General features: G+C 41.2%; 1 protein-coding gene across 2 annotated transcripts in view; it reads right to left on the bottom strand.

The window, feature by feature from the left end:
* Positions 1–15,028, bottom strand: part of SND1 (staphylococcal nuclease and tudor domain containing 1) — a 422,576-nt gene that overhangs the window by 273,414 nt on the left and 134,134 nt on the right. For both annotated transcript variants that reach the window (XM_047695928.1, XM_047695929.1), the window contains exon 11: positions 739–828. In XM_047695928.1, coding sequence (XP_047551884.1) covers positions 739–828 — 90 coding nt within the window. The remainder of the gene's footprint in view (positions 1–738; positions 829–15,028) is intronic.

Genomic DNA, 15,028 nt, shown 5'->3' with positions numbered 1-15,028 from the left:
GGAGTCAGGGGAAAATAGGGAATGCTCAGAGGCTCACTCTCAGCCTCTCAAAAATGGCACGTTCTGCAGGTTGTCACAGAATATATGCTCTAAGAACACAAGGAGATCTACTCTTTGGGCCTCTGGGCTGTTGCACTAGACCAGAAAGTCACTGCGCTGCACCACAGGTGCCAAAGGAACTACTGGGAAACCACACAGTCCTTCCCCGGCAAGGCTGCCCTAGCACCTGCCACAGAAGCTACAGGAAGTATGAGCAGCTGAAGAAGTGGGGGTGGCATATGCCCCAGAGTGCATTTCAGTAAGCATGCTTCCGTTCCAGGAGAGCCCCCTTCTCAATAGCCAACCTATTCCTCAGAAGGGAGGCAGAAAAACCCGGCAACCTTCCTTCAGTAGCATATCCCGTGGCACTGACTTTTAATGGAGGTGGCTGAAGAGAACAAGGGAGCCAAGGAAATGAAGCTCAGGGCAATATGCAATTATTGAAACTGGAATTGAGCCTGGACCCTGGAAAGAACATGCTTTGAGAGCTTTGGCAATCACACTGTGGTCAGGGCCCCAATTTTAAATCTCTCCCACGGGATACCACTTCCTGAGACACAGGCACGCCCCTCGTCATATCAAAGTAATTCCGCTTGACTTGGCAGAGGGGTGTCATCTGCTGGTCTCTGGGATTCCATCACAAGGACCCAGCTTAAAACGATCCCCAACCATTTGTAAATATGTTTCTGTCCCATTTACCTTTTTCCCAATAAGCTTCTTTCGAAGAAATTCCCGGGCTTCAAACATGTAGGGAATGTCATATAGGGGACGTAGTTTCTTGTTCTTATCCTAAAAGAAAAACAAAGTAACACATCAGAAATGAAAAACAAACATTAAAAAAACCCACAGATGAACACGGCTAACAAAACAAAATTACTAGAATACATCTGAAATATGCTACCTCCCAGTTATCACAAATATTAACTAAGTGCCAGTACACAGGAAATGATTAATAGGTATTTGGATGGAATGCTTTACAGCAAATAAGATTATCTTTTTCATACCACAGACTCAAAAATAAGTAATGAAATGTTTGTAATTATCTAAACTGGAAACAACCAAGTGTTAATCAACGAGGAAAAGACCTATATAAACTGTGGGATAGAAGCAGCTCAGTAAGTATTAGGGCCCTTCAAATATTTATAGATAAACTATGAATCTAGCTCTATTATTCTTTAAGCCATTAAGGATCCACCAACTCTTAGCTTCACACAAAGCTCTGTGTAAATATATGTTATAATCCTAGATTCAAAATTCTTGCAACCTAACAGAGTAATACAAAAAAAGCTATGACAGGGCAACAGGTATGAAATGGCAACACAAAGCAGTTTGGACTAAGTGCTAAACTGTGTGATAGAGACTAGGGACTAAGTGCTATCAGAGTTCAGGGAAGTGGAAAGAAAGAAGTAATCAGGAAATGTTTCACTGACAAGGTGACATGGTTTCATTGACTTAATATGAGTTTACAGGATAAGAAAAAACTAGAAAGGAAATTAGAGTTGAAAAAAACAGAACAAGCTAAAGGAGGCAGGAAAAAATAGTATTTCAACACAACATGCATACACATGAACATCAACATACACAGTTCTTTCATTATCTTGCAGGTCCCAGACGTCCCCCAAAGAGGTTACTGTTCTAAGCAATGTAACTTTTAAAGAATATGGGAGAAAGCTCTAGAGATTGACAAAGAGAGAATGGATAGGAACTAAAGTGATAGGAGAAGCATATTAAGAAATGAACGAACTCTTAAAAAAAAAAAAAAGAAAGAAATGAATGAACAAAGGCACCTGGGTGGCTCAATCGGTAAGTGTCTGCCTTTGGCTCAGGTCATGATCCCAGGGTCCTAAGACTCCCTGCTCAGCTAGAAATCTGCTTCTCCCTCTCTCTGTGCCCCTCTCCCTCTTTAATAAATAAAATCTCATAAAAAGGAAGGAAGGGAGGACGGAAAGAAGGGAGGGAGGAAGGGAGAACAAATGAACAGAATGGATAGAGGGAATAAAAGAAGAAGAATCCAATAAATGATGACATGCATATGAAGTCAAGAGAAGTTTGCCTTTTGATGGGGGTTGTGGAGAGTTGGGCGATGTTACAAGAAATACAGAGATGCTGGCTACATTGCTAGGTCTGATTAATGTCTCTCCCCAGCTAGCCCCTAAGTTCCACAAGAACAGAGATCCTGTCCATTTCTGTTATTCTGTGACCCTGGAAACAAGCAGAGTGCCTCCTCTCTACAGTACGTGCTCAAATAATAGTTGGGATGAACTAACTACAAAAGAAATAGCAAAATTACATATACACAGAAATCAAGTATGTTAGAAGAACAGAACTACATGTATAGAATTCAGAATCCCTAGGACCCAGATCATGGTGGTGGTGGGGGGTGGTGGGTGCGGAATTCACAAATAAAAAGAAAATCAAGGACTAACTAACCCAGAGTTGTGCAGCTGCTTGCCCATCCTGTATACTTAGCCCACCTGGCCTTACCTCTTTGTTATTTTTTTTATTAACATATAAGGTATTACTTGTCCCAGGGGTACAGGTCTGTGCATCATCAGGCTTACACATTTCACAGCACTCACCATAGCACATACCCTCCCCAATGTCCATAACCCAGCCATCCTATCCCTCCCCCCCCCACCCCCAGCAACCCTCAGTGTTTCATGAGATTAAGAGTCTCTTATGGTTTGCCTCCCTCCTGTTCGCATTTTTTTTTTTCATTTTTTCCCTCCCTAACCCCCACAACCCCCTGCCCTGCCTCTCAAATTCCTCATATCAGAGAGATCATGTGATAATTGTCTTTCTGACTTATTTCACTTAGCATAATACCCTCTAGTTCCATCCACGTAGTTGCAAATGGCAAGATTTCATTTTTTTGGCTGCATAATATTCCACTGTGTATATATACCCCCATCTTCTTTATCCATTCATCTGTTGATGGACATCTAGGTTCTTTCCACACTTTCTGGCCTCACATCGTTATAATCCTCTCTATACTGAAAGAGGTATTCAAGTTATTTTCTTAAATAGCTAATTACTCCTAAATAAAGAAGCTGTATCATCTTAATATCCCATGTTTAAACTAATCCTAATGACAATAGTGAGGTCAAGAGAATTGAAATAGGTGTTTCCTCCTATACCCTAACCAAGCCTTAGTGTCCAGAATACATCATATAAACAATTTATTGACATGACCAAGAAAAATCTCTATGAGAATGCATAGAATTGAGATTGAGTTCCACATTCTTTATCCCACTGCCTTCTAGTTCCTCTGGTGAAAACAACAGTAACAACAAGGCGGCAGCAGCATTCCAGCACTCGGTGTTCTTCTTGGAGGTTAAGGAGGTACGTTCAGAAACAAAGGCGAGCTCCTATTCCTTCCTGGATGTGTGGGACTCCACATGCTCTTAAGGGGAACAACAAGATTACCACACTTGGATCAAATTCCTGGGGTGTCATGATCACAGTCTAGTAAGTGAGGGATGGCCCTAAACATGAAGTCTTTTGCAGGAAAAAAAAAAAAAAGATCAAAACAGGATACATGAGGGTTGCTGGGGTAGGGGAGTTCTGCGTAACACAAGGGCAAATATACAGGATTATGGATATGTTTTAAACATCCAGGCAGCCAAATCAAAATAGGAGTCACTCCTGAGGACTAAGTATAATATATAAGCCATAAAATAGAGTTTATGATGATAGTCAATGATACAGTAAGAATGCTTGCTCAACCGAAGAATCTAGGTGCCAATAATGAACGGTATTTTTAATAATGACAAAATCAACGGTTATCAGAATCAACCTTCGGGAATAAAGAAGTGCCAATGATAATTTATGTTCACCATGCAATGGAGGGCAATCTATTTAGAGAGAGTATTTGTGCTACTACACAAGCCTAAATGAACAACATTATAAAAAGTGAAGTAAACAAAATATTGACAATTACCTCGCCTCGCCTCATGATTTATCACAGAACCTGAATGTGTGAACCTTATCCTACATATTCCAAAACACCACAGAGATCATAAGGCAGTATGACTTGACTGAATTCTAACAATGAGTGAAAGCTAAGAAATAATAGCTTTAACAAATATTCAAATGAAGATCACGAGATGAGGCATACATAAATGAGTGAAAATGACTATCTGAACAAGAAAGACACTCAACAGAACTGGCCCAAGCCAAAATGCTCTCAGAAGAATGAAAGAAAATAGAGAGTATATCGAGAAACATCCCAGTAAAAATCCAGGCAACTTCTGAATGATTATATGTCTGTCATGAAGCTAGAAAAGAACTAATAGCACAAGCAGAAAACAAGGTATCACAAGTGAAAACAGAATGATCTTGTTACTCTAACCCTTCAGAGCTAGTAGCTATTGACATCTGCAAACATCTTACAAGAGAGATATTAGAAGTCCCTAGGAAACCACAAAATAAAAGCAATTCCTCCAAATTGCCAGGTACATAAAAGCCTTTGAAATCTCTAAGAGGCAATTGAGGTATGGAATGTATTCTGAGAAAACAGGACTTTAGCGGGATCTTGCCTGCTAAAAAGGCAGGACAAGACTGTCTAGTTTAGATTCTAATTTGCACAGAAATATTTTTTTAAAAAATAAAAGCAGAAGAGAATGCTTGCTTTATTTGGTGGGCAGATAATACAAAAACCAGTATGTGCTGTAATCACTGTTCATCCTGAGAAATGACGTTGTATGTAGGCCCTGCAATGACTCACACATTAGAGGTAACTTCAATTATCTGTACCTCTCACTCGTTTGGAGAGGGAGGCCCAACACCCACATCTCAGCATCTAAAAACCCACTTGGCATTTTTACAGAAGTTATATTTGGCTGGTTGCCAAAATGTGGTTGCTGCTCAATGCTCACTTGGAGGGAATAGATGAAATCTCCAATCAAGGCCTTATACTCAACCCCCAGCTTTGGGTTTCAACCTCAGGCCAAATTTTATCTAGCTCCTCCTGTAGCAAAAATCTAATGCCCCAGAGATATTGCAGGATTTCTTAAACAAGGCTTAAAAACAAACCACGACAAGGGGCGGGGGGTGGGGCAGAGAAGAGACTAATAAATGTGGTTCCACTAAAATTAAAAGCAGTTCTTTACTGAAAACACTTAATGAGCAAAGTTGACAGGCCAAAGTACAAAGGTTTAGTAGCTGATGACTGAAAGAGATACAGAAAAAGCTCAGGAGGATGAGAGGGAGCTCAGCACAGAGTCACAGCTGTCATGTGATCAGGGCACGCCTTACGGGGGCGCATTAGAGTTTAATAAAGACTTAAGGAGGGGCGCCTGGGTGGCTCAGTGGGTTAAGCCGCTGCCTTCGGCTCAGGTCATGATCTCAGAGTCCTGGGATCGAGCCCCGCATCGGGCTCTCTGCTCAGCGGGGAGCCTGCTTCCTCCTCTCTCTCTGCCTGCCTCTCTGCCTGCTTGTGATCTCTCTCTGTCAAATAAATAAATAAAATCTTTAAAAAAAAAAAAAAAGACTTAAGGAAGGTACAGGATGGAGCCATCTGGAGAAGGGCAGGGAGAATGCCCAATGCAAAGACCCTGTGTTAGAAGCATGCCTGGTGGGTTCAAGGAGCAGCGAAGACACGACTGTAGCTACAATAGTGTGCGCGCACAAGGAGAGCAAAAGAAAGACAATGGGTATTGATGAGGGATGGGTAATGGGAAAAAGAAAAGAAGCAAGGGGAAAGAAATGGGTTTGAGGATGAGTACACAAGACTTCAAGCTTTCTCTGTGAGGTTTTCTGTCTTTGAAAGAAAGAGAAAAAGAGGATCTAAAGAATACATGGTATAATACCAAGACTGAAAAAGGAATGCCTGTTATACTATTCTCTAATGTTGGAATTTTTTTAAGTGAAAAATATTCAGGAATAGGAAACCCCAAACCTTGTTTGGTCAACATTTTCCCTTTGCTCACAATATTTTACTGCAGAGGAATAAAATATGAAACAATGGTCATTCTTTTCCTCATAAAAAATGCATTAAATTCCACTTCTTCCCTCCAAAAAAAAAAAAAAATGTTCATAAATGTATCCTTCCACAAGGCAGAATGGAATAATTTAACTACAAATGTGCTCTCAAATAACCAGGGTCAAAAACAAGTTTGATTTTTATTTTTAGTAGGAGACTTGAACTATAATAATATTAATTAAAGTAGCCAAGCAGAATTGTACTCTATGAAGATCTTAAAACTGACTGTTGAACTAAAATAAGAACAGACGTGATCAGATTAAAATGGATAAAATCTCCAACAGTAAATAATGGACCAGTCCCAGTTGCCCTGCCACACACACCATTTTAATAAACAAAGGCTGCTGCTATTTCCATTTGAATTATAGATTGAACATAGGAACATTACCACATGCCCTGGGCATATTTACAATCAAGAACCTTTCAATTCCCTTGGCAGCCAGGAGACAGAATCCACAGGGATATCCACTATTTTATCATCCTTAGCCCATACAGTAGCATATTTTTAATAAAGGTGGTCAGTTAACTAGAAAGCTATAGTCAGCACCTGGGGAAAGGTTTAAAATTGTAACCGCCTTGGCCAAGTGGAAGTCAGCTTGTACCACTCTCTCTAAAGGAATATATACATTAAGTGCGTATACAAACATTTCTCTAGGAGTTGTCTCATAAAAAAAAGATACTCATTTCCCAATTAGCTTCATTTCATTCTGCCAGTCAAAGCATCTCTCGAAGGTAAACAGAGTCTATTAAAGAGACACGGTCTGCGTAAGTCCCAAATCCACAACGCAATACATTTCATACATATCCCCAGGAAGTAAAGAGGGAATGGCAAACAACAGAAACTTAAACTGCAGGGGGAGGGAAGCGATTATAAAAATTCACAGGTATAAGACCAGCAGGGGCTAATCTTTCAACCCCATGATTATGCCCCTGAAGTGTTTCCATTGCTTCTACAGGTCCCTGAAATTTCTCAATTTCTCTGACAACCATATTTGATCTTGCTGATACCATGTTTAAGGATCTAATAACATGTATGAAAAACACTGGAATTTAATGTTTGATAATCAATGCTATTATAAATGATGAGGTTCAAGCTGAAGGAGTCTGAGAGAACAATAGAAACAGGAAGGTCATTTTGACCTTATCCCTACCCTTCTCCCCTCCAACAGGTCAGGTCATAAAACCTCATGGGAGAGATGCCCTTCCTATATCCAGAGGAAGGAAAAAAACATCCTTATTGCCAAAGAAAAGATAACACCGCAAAGAATCCAAACCAACAGGTCTTGACACTTTCCTCATACTCTTTCACCTATCATATTTCTACCCAGCAGTCCATTCTTCATTGACCTAACATAAAAACACTCAGGTCTGTTTCTTAGAGTCTTTTTTTTAAGATTTTATTTATTTCTTTGACAGAGACAGAGGAAGAGAGGGGGGAGTGGGAGAAGAAGAAGCAGGCTTCCCGCTGAGCAGGGAGCCCAATGTGGGGCTCAATCCCAGGACCCTGGGATCATGACCACAGTTGAAGACAGACGCTGAACGACTGAGCCACCCAGGTGCCCCGAGTCTTTATTTTCTTAGGAAAGCTCCCATGTCACATAAAACTTAAATAAATCTGCATGTTTTTTTCCTGTTAATCTGTCTTTGTCAGTTTAATTTTAGGACCCATACAGGGACCCTTTGGGGGAAGGAAAACTTTCCTCCCCTACAGTAACAACCCTATGACCCCTTCAACAACCCTATCAAGCAGGCTGAATGCTGACAGCTATGCTACCTGGATCGTGGGGGTGAGGAGTAGAATTCCAATTGTACAGCAAGGAAAGGAAACGTTCCTAGCTCATGTAACAGGTCATAGAAGAGCTGGGATTCTGGACGCAGCTATGTCAGAGGCCTATGCTCACTGTTGGTGGGTGGGACACTATACTTCGGGCTTGTTATTTCCAAAAAGCAATCATTGCCTGTCAGTGGTTGTCACATTTTGGTTTGCCTAAGGATCACTGGGGAGCTTGTAAACATGCAGACTGCCAGGCCCACATTAGATTCTGTGATTCAGTAAGTCTGGTGTGTGATTACCATAATTCTGTGTTTTTAATAAGCAGCAAGAAGGTCTGTGGGCCACACCTTGAAAATGGTACTGTATATACCGAGTGCCTAGTCCCGCTTAAAAAAATGGCAAGAAAAGGAGGTTAAAGGTTTTAAGAGTCAGAAAGCAATACTGAAGTGCTTAATGGCAAACAGTTAAACAAAAATAAACAAGTAAATCACTGGGGAATCCAAGTGCATCTCTAAATACGTAGCTGAAAGTAACTCAACACACTCCCTAAACTTCTACATGGATAAAACAACTTAAAACGTTCTAGCCACAGGGACGAAACAAAATTTTCAAATATTCCACGAGTCCAGCTGTAAGAAGATGGAATGTGGAATCTGAGAATCAAGAAAGAAAACCAACCTGCCTACAGGCAGGGACCAGCCAAAGAGGGTGTATCCTCTCTCCTGTCTGCCTGTCCTCAGACGCACAGAGGTCTAGACCTAGACTAACCACAGTGACAACAGAAAAGAGGGAGTGACAGTTCCCCAAAACAGGCCCAGTCACAGCCTGGCAAGCTGCCAGGAAAACGGCTTCACGGTATCCAAAGAGGGAAAGCAGAAGAACAGATCTCGGCAGCCTTATGTCCTTGAAGGGACTCGCCCGGCATCTGCAGTGCACAGCATATGATTATGTTCCACAGGAACCTGCACATCCCAAAATTAAAGTACCATTTTCAAGACCATCATGAAAGGGGAAAAAAGTGTCTGGAGATTGCTCTTCTACTCAATTACATTAGCCAACTATGAGCACTTTCAGAAGGACTTGCTATTTATTGCTCAAATGCAATGGGGGGGGCAAGCAGCCAAATATCAGGGCTTTTTCCCCCAAGACCCTGTCAAGGCTTTGAGAATAAATACTTTAAAGGCTCTAAGGGCTCCAAAACCATTATCCAAGCGCCAAACCATATGGGGTCCCTCCACTTGGCTGCAAATACTTCTGCCGGCATAGGAGGGAATGAAAGAAAAGAGCAGCAGTACCCGTCACAGACCTCAAGGCTAAAGAATGCCAAAGCTCACAAGTCAGAAGCTGTGCGATCCACAGCAAAGCTGCTCCTGGACCCCGAAGAAAACTGAAAATAAAAAGACTCTGGAGTCCTGCCCCGTCGTCTTCTCCCTGCATAGGGACGGCTTCCAACAAGCAAGAGGGCAAAATCTTTTCCCCCACTCACCAACTGCTCTGAAAATAGAAGTCTGCTCCAAGGGGGCAGTGAGTCTGGGCCACCTTTCCTAGAGGAATAGTGAGGATTCTGCCGATAAGACCGGGATAATGAGACAGAAAGGGCATCAGATCCTTGAAGAGAACAAAGCTCAAGTTCACTACTCCTGAAGTCAGAGACGAAAGAGCTGCCCTGGACTTTGAAATTGAATGCTCCTCAAGCACGTGATGGCAACAAATGATCAAGAGTAAGTACGCGGCTTGTTGCTGACCAACAGAATAAGAGCCTGGGCTCTAAACAACGATTCTGCCACCAGCAGCTCCTGGCTGCTCCTGTGCCTCAGTTTCCTCCTAAGAAGCAGCAATTTAAAGAAGTACCTGGCATTATGCAAGTGAAAAGAGTGGGAAGCAGGCAAAATTCTTTCAAAACCCTGTAAAAATCATAAAAGGGCTAGATATATTAGTACAAATTAAGGCAACTCCAAGTTCACATTCAAAGAACATTTTAGGTATTGTAAATTCCACCGGAAAACCAAATCTACACTTTCAGTGTTACGAAGACGCAAAGCTACTTAGTTAAGTTTTACAACATCTAACATGGATGTTAGCAAGAGCTAAAACGTCAAGAGACAGAAGAGATAAGCCAAAGCAACAGCACTAATCACTTTCTGCCTTGTTATTACTGCAGTTTAATTACTTCATATAGGTCTTATCTTCCCTACCAGACCACACAAGGAAAGATCACTGTGAGAGAAAAAAGATCTTTATGTTGCCCAGAAAGTGCCTAGCATAGTGCCATATTCCTAGAAAATTCAACATACTGAGAGAATAAAATGAGGAAAACAAAAAGTCCTATCTAAAAGATTTATTTTTTAAAACTCAAACTGTACTTCTTGTGATTACGGAAATAAATGGAACTGGTTAATAAACATTAAGTGCACTTAAAGGGGGGGTGAGGGGAGACAATTACTGCTGTAGGTTCATACCACTGCCAGCAGAGTCACTGAATGAATGCTCCCCATACAACACTACTGGAAGGTGAACTATTTCTCATGTCTCTACCTTCTGGCCAGTATTACCAAGTAAGATGCTATACTACACAAATGGCATTACTGAATAATGATTAAAAAGATTCCAGGCTAGATAGCTCACTGTACCAAACTATAAAATCGAGGCTCTCTGTAAGCGGTGATGCAAAAGTAATATTCTAACTGCTGTGTGTAATGTTGGAAAAAACAAGTGTACAAAATCCAAATAATCGGTCTGTTCTCTTTTGACCTGGCTGAGAATTTAAAGCAATCTTCTGTTCTTTCTAAAAGTCTGACATAATGAATTCTATTACTTACAATCTTTGAAGAAGAAAGAAAATACTCTTGATCATTAGCTAATGGTTACCAGAAATCCTTATAAGAGCACATAACACCACTCAGAATTTAAGTAAAGCTGAACTGATATTTTTAAAATATCAACTATGACAATTTAACACTTAAAATAAGTGATACTGAACTACAACATAAAAAATTTCCTAATGAGGAATCAAAGTATCAGAGCCCCCCTCCCCTAACTCATAAATTGGAGATTAAACTTAAGCCTAGACAAGAGCATGTGCTGAGGTGATGTTTCTGGTGGCTAAAATGAGAGAAAAGAGAAGGCCAGGGTAAGACTGCAGGACCCTTCCTAGGTTCTGGAGACTGATCTGCAACAATCCTAATAGGTGCATCGCGATGCTGAATGACACACACACTCTTCGTTTGCTGTTCAAATGAACAGGGCTGGGAAGAAATAAAAAATAGTGAGCGACTCTCTAGTAGGGCCTCTTTCTACAGAGCTAGGAGTTCTGAAGATTGATTGCAAACATGAATCAACGTTGACATAGGAAACCCCTTCATTGGAAAGAACACAAAAAGTGTGCAAATAAGAAACCAGAGTTTAAAAGAGGAAGGGAAAATGGAGCAGGGAAAAACCTTCTTCAAGGACAAAGGCAAGCCTGCAGGTCTGCGAGGTAATGGAAACCAGCAGGTACCGGTATATCACAACTGGCTCTTCCCTTCTGGAACTGCTTTCCTTTTCACTGGAAGCTCATAATTAACCAGTTGGCCCCAAATCATGTTTTCTAGTAATGGAGAAATCTCCCACATTTCTTACCCTTCATCCCCAGGCTAAAAATGGAGAGCCAATGCCCTCAGAAGAGACAACCCCGTTACTTAAAGTACAGGCTACATGCCAGATGAAACCCATCCAGCACGGTGACATGCCACAAGCCCTCCCACAGTTCTAGAAGGGGAGGAAGGAAAAGGAGGAAAAGAAAATAAATCTCTTACAATAGGAAACCAATTTTCTCTGTAACAGACCGCAGAATCAGGGAAGCCCATTCAGAAGATAATTTTTTTGTTAGAGAAATGTTTCTTTGTGAATGCCTCTCCTTCTTCACCATATTAAAAAATAATTATTAAAGTTTCTTCCTGGAACAACACAGAAGAGAAAATGATGCTGGATATGACACCATTATTTAGCTGGTGCCAGTGGAACCTTCATTGAGCCAGATTTCCAGTCAAATTTGTGCAATAAATTGTGATGCATTTCAAAAACTGAGACTGAATTATGTAAGTGCACGGCTTAAGGTCTCCCTTTAGACACTGAGCTTCTGCCTTGCCAGTTGCATCACTCCAAGGTCTAAATCAGGCTGCAGGTCTACTGCCACATATTTTATCCACCAAATTCAAAGTACTCTCAGTGTGGGCTTAATTCACTAAAACGAGGCCTATGCCTTCAGAACAGGTATCATTCTAGCCCTACAGAACAATGAGGACTCTCTTTTACTCTACAGCCTACCTGCCATCAATCAGAAAACGACAACATTTATCAGTCACTACAACCATGGAGAAACACAGGTGAATCAAGTTCCCAGAACCGTGAACAGCACGGACATTGCCCAGCTGGCAAGGCAATTCTTTCTAGAGACATCATGCCTTGCCCCACCACAGGAAGAGACTTTGACAAGGAAGGCTGAATCCAGACTTACTAGAAGCTGCTCCCGGGAAAGAAACTGTCCTTTCACCCAACCTGGAATAAACACAGTCAGGAAGGGACTGAAGTTACTCTGTACCAGTCATTTACACCTAATGTGCAAGCTTTCCAGTGACCAGATCCCAGAAGAGTCGGGTGAGGGCACAGGGCCTGAGTAGGGGGGCTCCCACTCTGAGCTCTGCAACAGGGGTGATCATCCATGCCTCTGCCGTCCAGCTGACACAGGGGCCTTGGTCACTGTGAATGCAGGTTAAGCTCCTGTTTTCTGTCACATCACTCGAAATTCCCTGGTTCTCCTAGCCACAAACAAAACTTTAATTGTGCCTAGTTAACGTTTTTATGTCAATCACATCACCATCCCATTGTGACAACCACATGCTTACTGTTCCTACTGCCGGCCTTCTGACTTAACTCCCTAACACAGAGGGATGGCTCCACTTTCAATTCCTCCAACACTCTGTTAAAAAGCAAAACAAACATCCCATACCATGTGAATGCCTACTATGTGCTTGGGACTTTAAAAATTATTTCTAATCCCCACAGCAACCAATTAAGCTGGAATGACTAGTTTGCTCAAATAAGATGCCCAGAGAAAAAACATGCTCAAGATAACATATGTCAGAGCAGAAGATCCCAAAAAAGATCTATCCGGCCCCAGAGCCCATACCAGTTTTTCTCTTTCGACTCCCCCAATACTACTGAGGTGGCAAGGACGGACAGATTACCCACAGGCTTTTCGCTCCTGTCTGGTTCCACACCCAATCCCCCACAGACCTGAAAAGGTCAATTCACTTCAGCAAGTACTGCATGCCCACCCAAAGCCACCAGCTCCTGGAAAGCTCATCGAGATTAAGTAAGTTGGACACAGTATTTGTGCCAGTTATGAAGCTACTGTCACTCAGTTTCAAACCTAACCTTTTTTAAATTCCACTTTGTGATGCTGAGATGGGAAAACTGCCAAGCACGTTTCTGCTTTGCCAGCTGGTTCCCTGTTAGGCTCTGCCAATAGGGGATGTTAGCAGGAGAATGGACAGGAAGAAGGGACAAACTCTTTCTTATTCCTGTCAGCTTCTCCAGAGCTACACTTCTTCCCCTCAGCAATGGCAGTTTGTTCCAGGAGCAGTAACTGATTCCAGCTTACAGTTTGCCCAACACTCCCAAAAGTCGTCTCATCATACCTCCTCAGATTCTCCAGAACCAATCAACCAGCAGCCCCTCCTGGCAGGTCTGGGTCCCAGCTCCGTGGTATTTCTCCATCAAACTCAGAGACAAAAACATCAGCTCAACAGAGGCCAGCATCCCCCTTCCATTGGGTCCATCCTCAAATTTCTAAGTTTTCATATTCCAGTGTCTTATTCATCCTCCCAACCCCACAGGTGGTAGCTGCATCTTGTAACAAACACCTCTACGTGAACCTTAGAGTTCTCTTTTTGCCTTTGTAGTATTCCCATGCTTGATTAATAATTTCTTATATTAAGTTGCATAGGTTAAAACAACCGGTATGGTTTCCATCTCCCAAAACAGCAGCCAAAAGCCTCCTTGCTATGTAATTGGACAAAGAAACGTGCAACTATCAATAGGTCAATACTCTTTTGGTAACCAACACTTCCCTCAGAGAATACCACCTCTAACCTGTTCCAGACTATGCACCCGGCCATCTACAATGCAAAAATATGCATAAAAGACCCAAGAAAAATGGAACAAGTGTACATGAAAAGCTTCACAGTTAAAACAGATGATGGCTCCAGGGTGGCTTAGTTGGTTAAACATCTGACTCTTGATTTTGGCTCAGGTCATGATCCCAAGCTCTGTGCTTATTAGCACAGAGTCTGCTTGAGATTCTTTCTCCCTCTGCCCTTTCCCTTGTTCATGTTCTCTAAATAAAAATAAATAAATATATATATATATATATATATATATATATATATATATTTTTTTTTTTTTTTTTTTTAAAGGGTGATGGAGAGAAATTCTTGCAAGATTTACCTGGTAACACAAGTACCACATTAGAGTAAAGAGATTTCCAAGCTAGTATGTGCCTAATCCATAAAGTCAACAAGACTCATTTAAACAATTGAGAAGAATGTATCCTAAACTTTTTCTACTTGATACACTGTTAAATGCTCTCTTGGATAGCAAATCATTTTGTGATCTTAAAAAGGTCAACAATAACAAGGCTACACTTATGGTTTCATTTGTTGGGATCATAGTAAAGATGGAAAAATAAAAATCTTAAATGATTCAAGGTAGTTACTACAGCATAAAGAGGAACAGAAATAAAGTGAGGGTTAGCAGAGATGGCCAAACTCATAGGCATAGAACACTAACAACATGTCATTTTTCTACTACAACAAAATGGAAAAAATAACACCAGGTTTTATAGTACATATTTTTTCATTAAGGGGTTACTGAGTGGATTCTAGAAACTTCTTTTATGTCACCAGCCCCCCCCAAAAAGTGGTGCTCGATGGTTACCAGGGACTTGAGGGGAAGGGGGAAAATATGTTTAATGGGTATACGGCTTCAGTTCTACAAGATAAATCTCAAAATCTGTCTTGCAATAACATGAATATACTTGACACTTCTGACTTACACACTAAATAAATGAGGAAAATGGTCAATTTTAAGTTAGGAGGGGTTTCTCTTGTTGCTTTTGGGGTTGTTTTTTTTTTTTTTTTTTTTTTTTTTTCAAACCACCAGAAAAAAAGTAGAGCTCATTCAAGATAACAGTC

This window comes from Lutra lutra, chromosome 11 (assembly GCF_902655055.1).
Source record: "Lutra lutra chromosome 11, mLutLut1.2, whole genome shotgun sequence".
NCBI lineage: Eukaryota > Metazoa > Chordata > Mammalia > Carnivora > Mustelidae > Lutra > Lutra lutra.
This window is presented reverse-complemented; position numbering and strand designations above follow the sequence as displayed.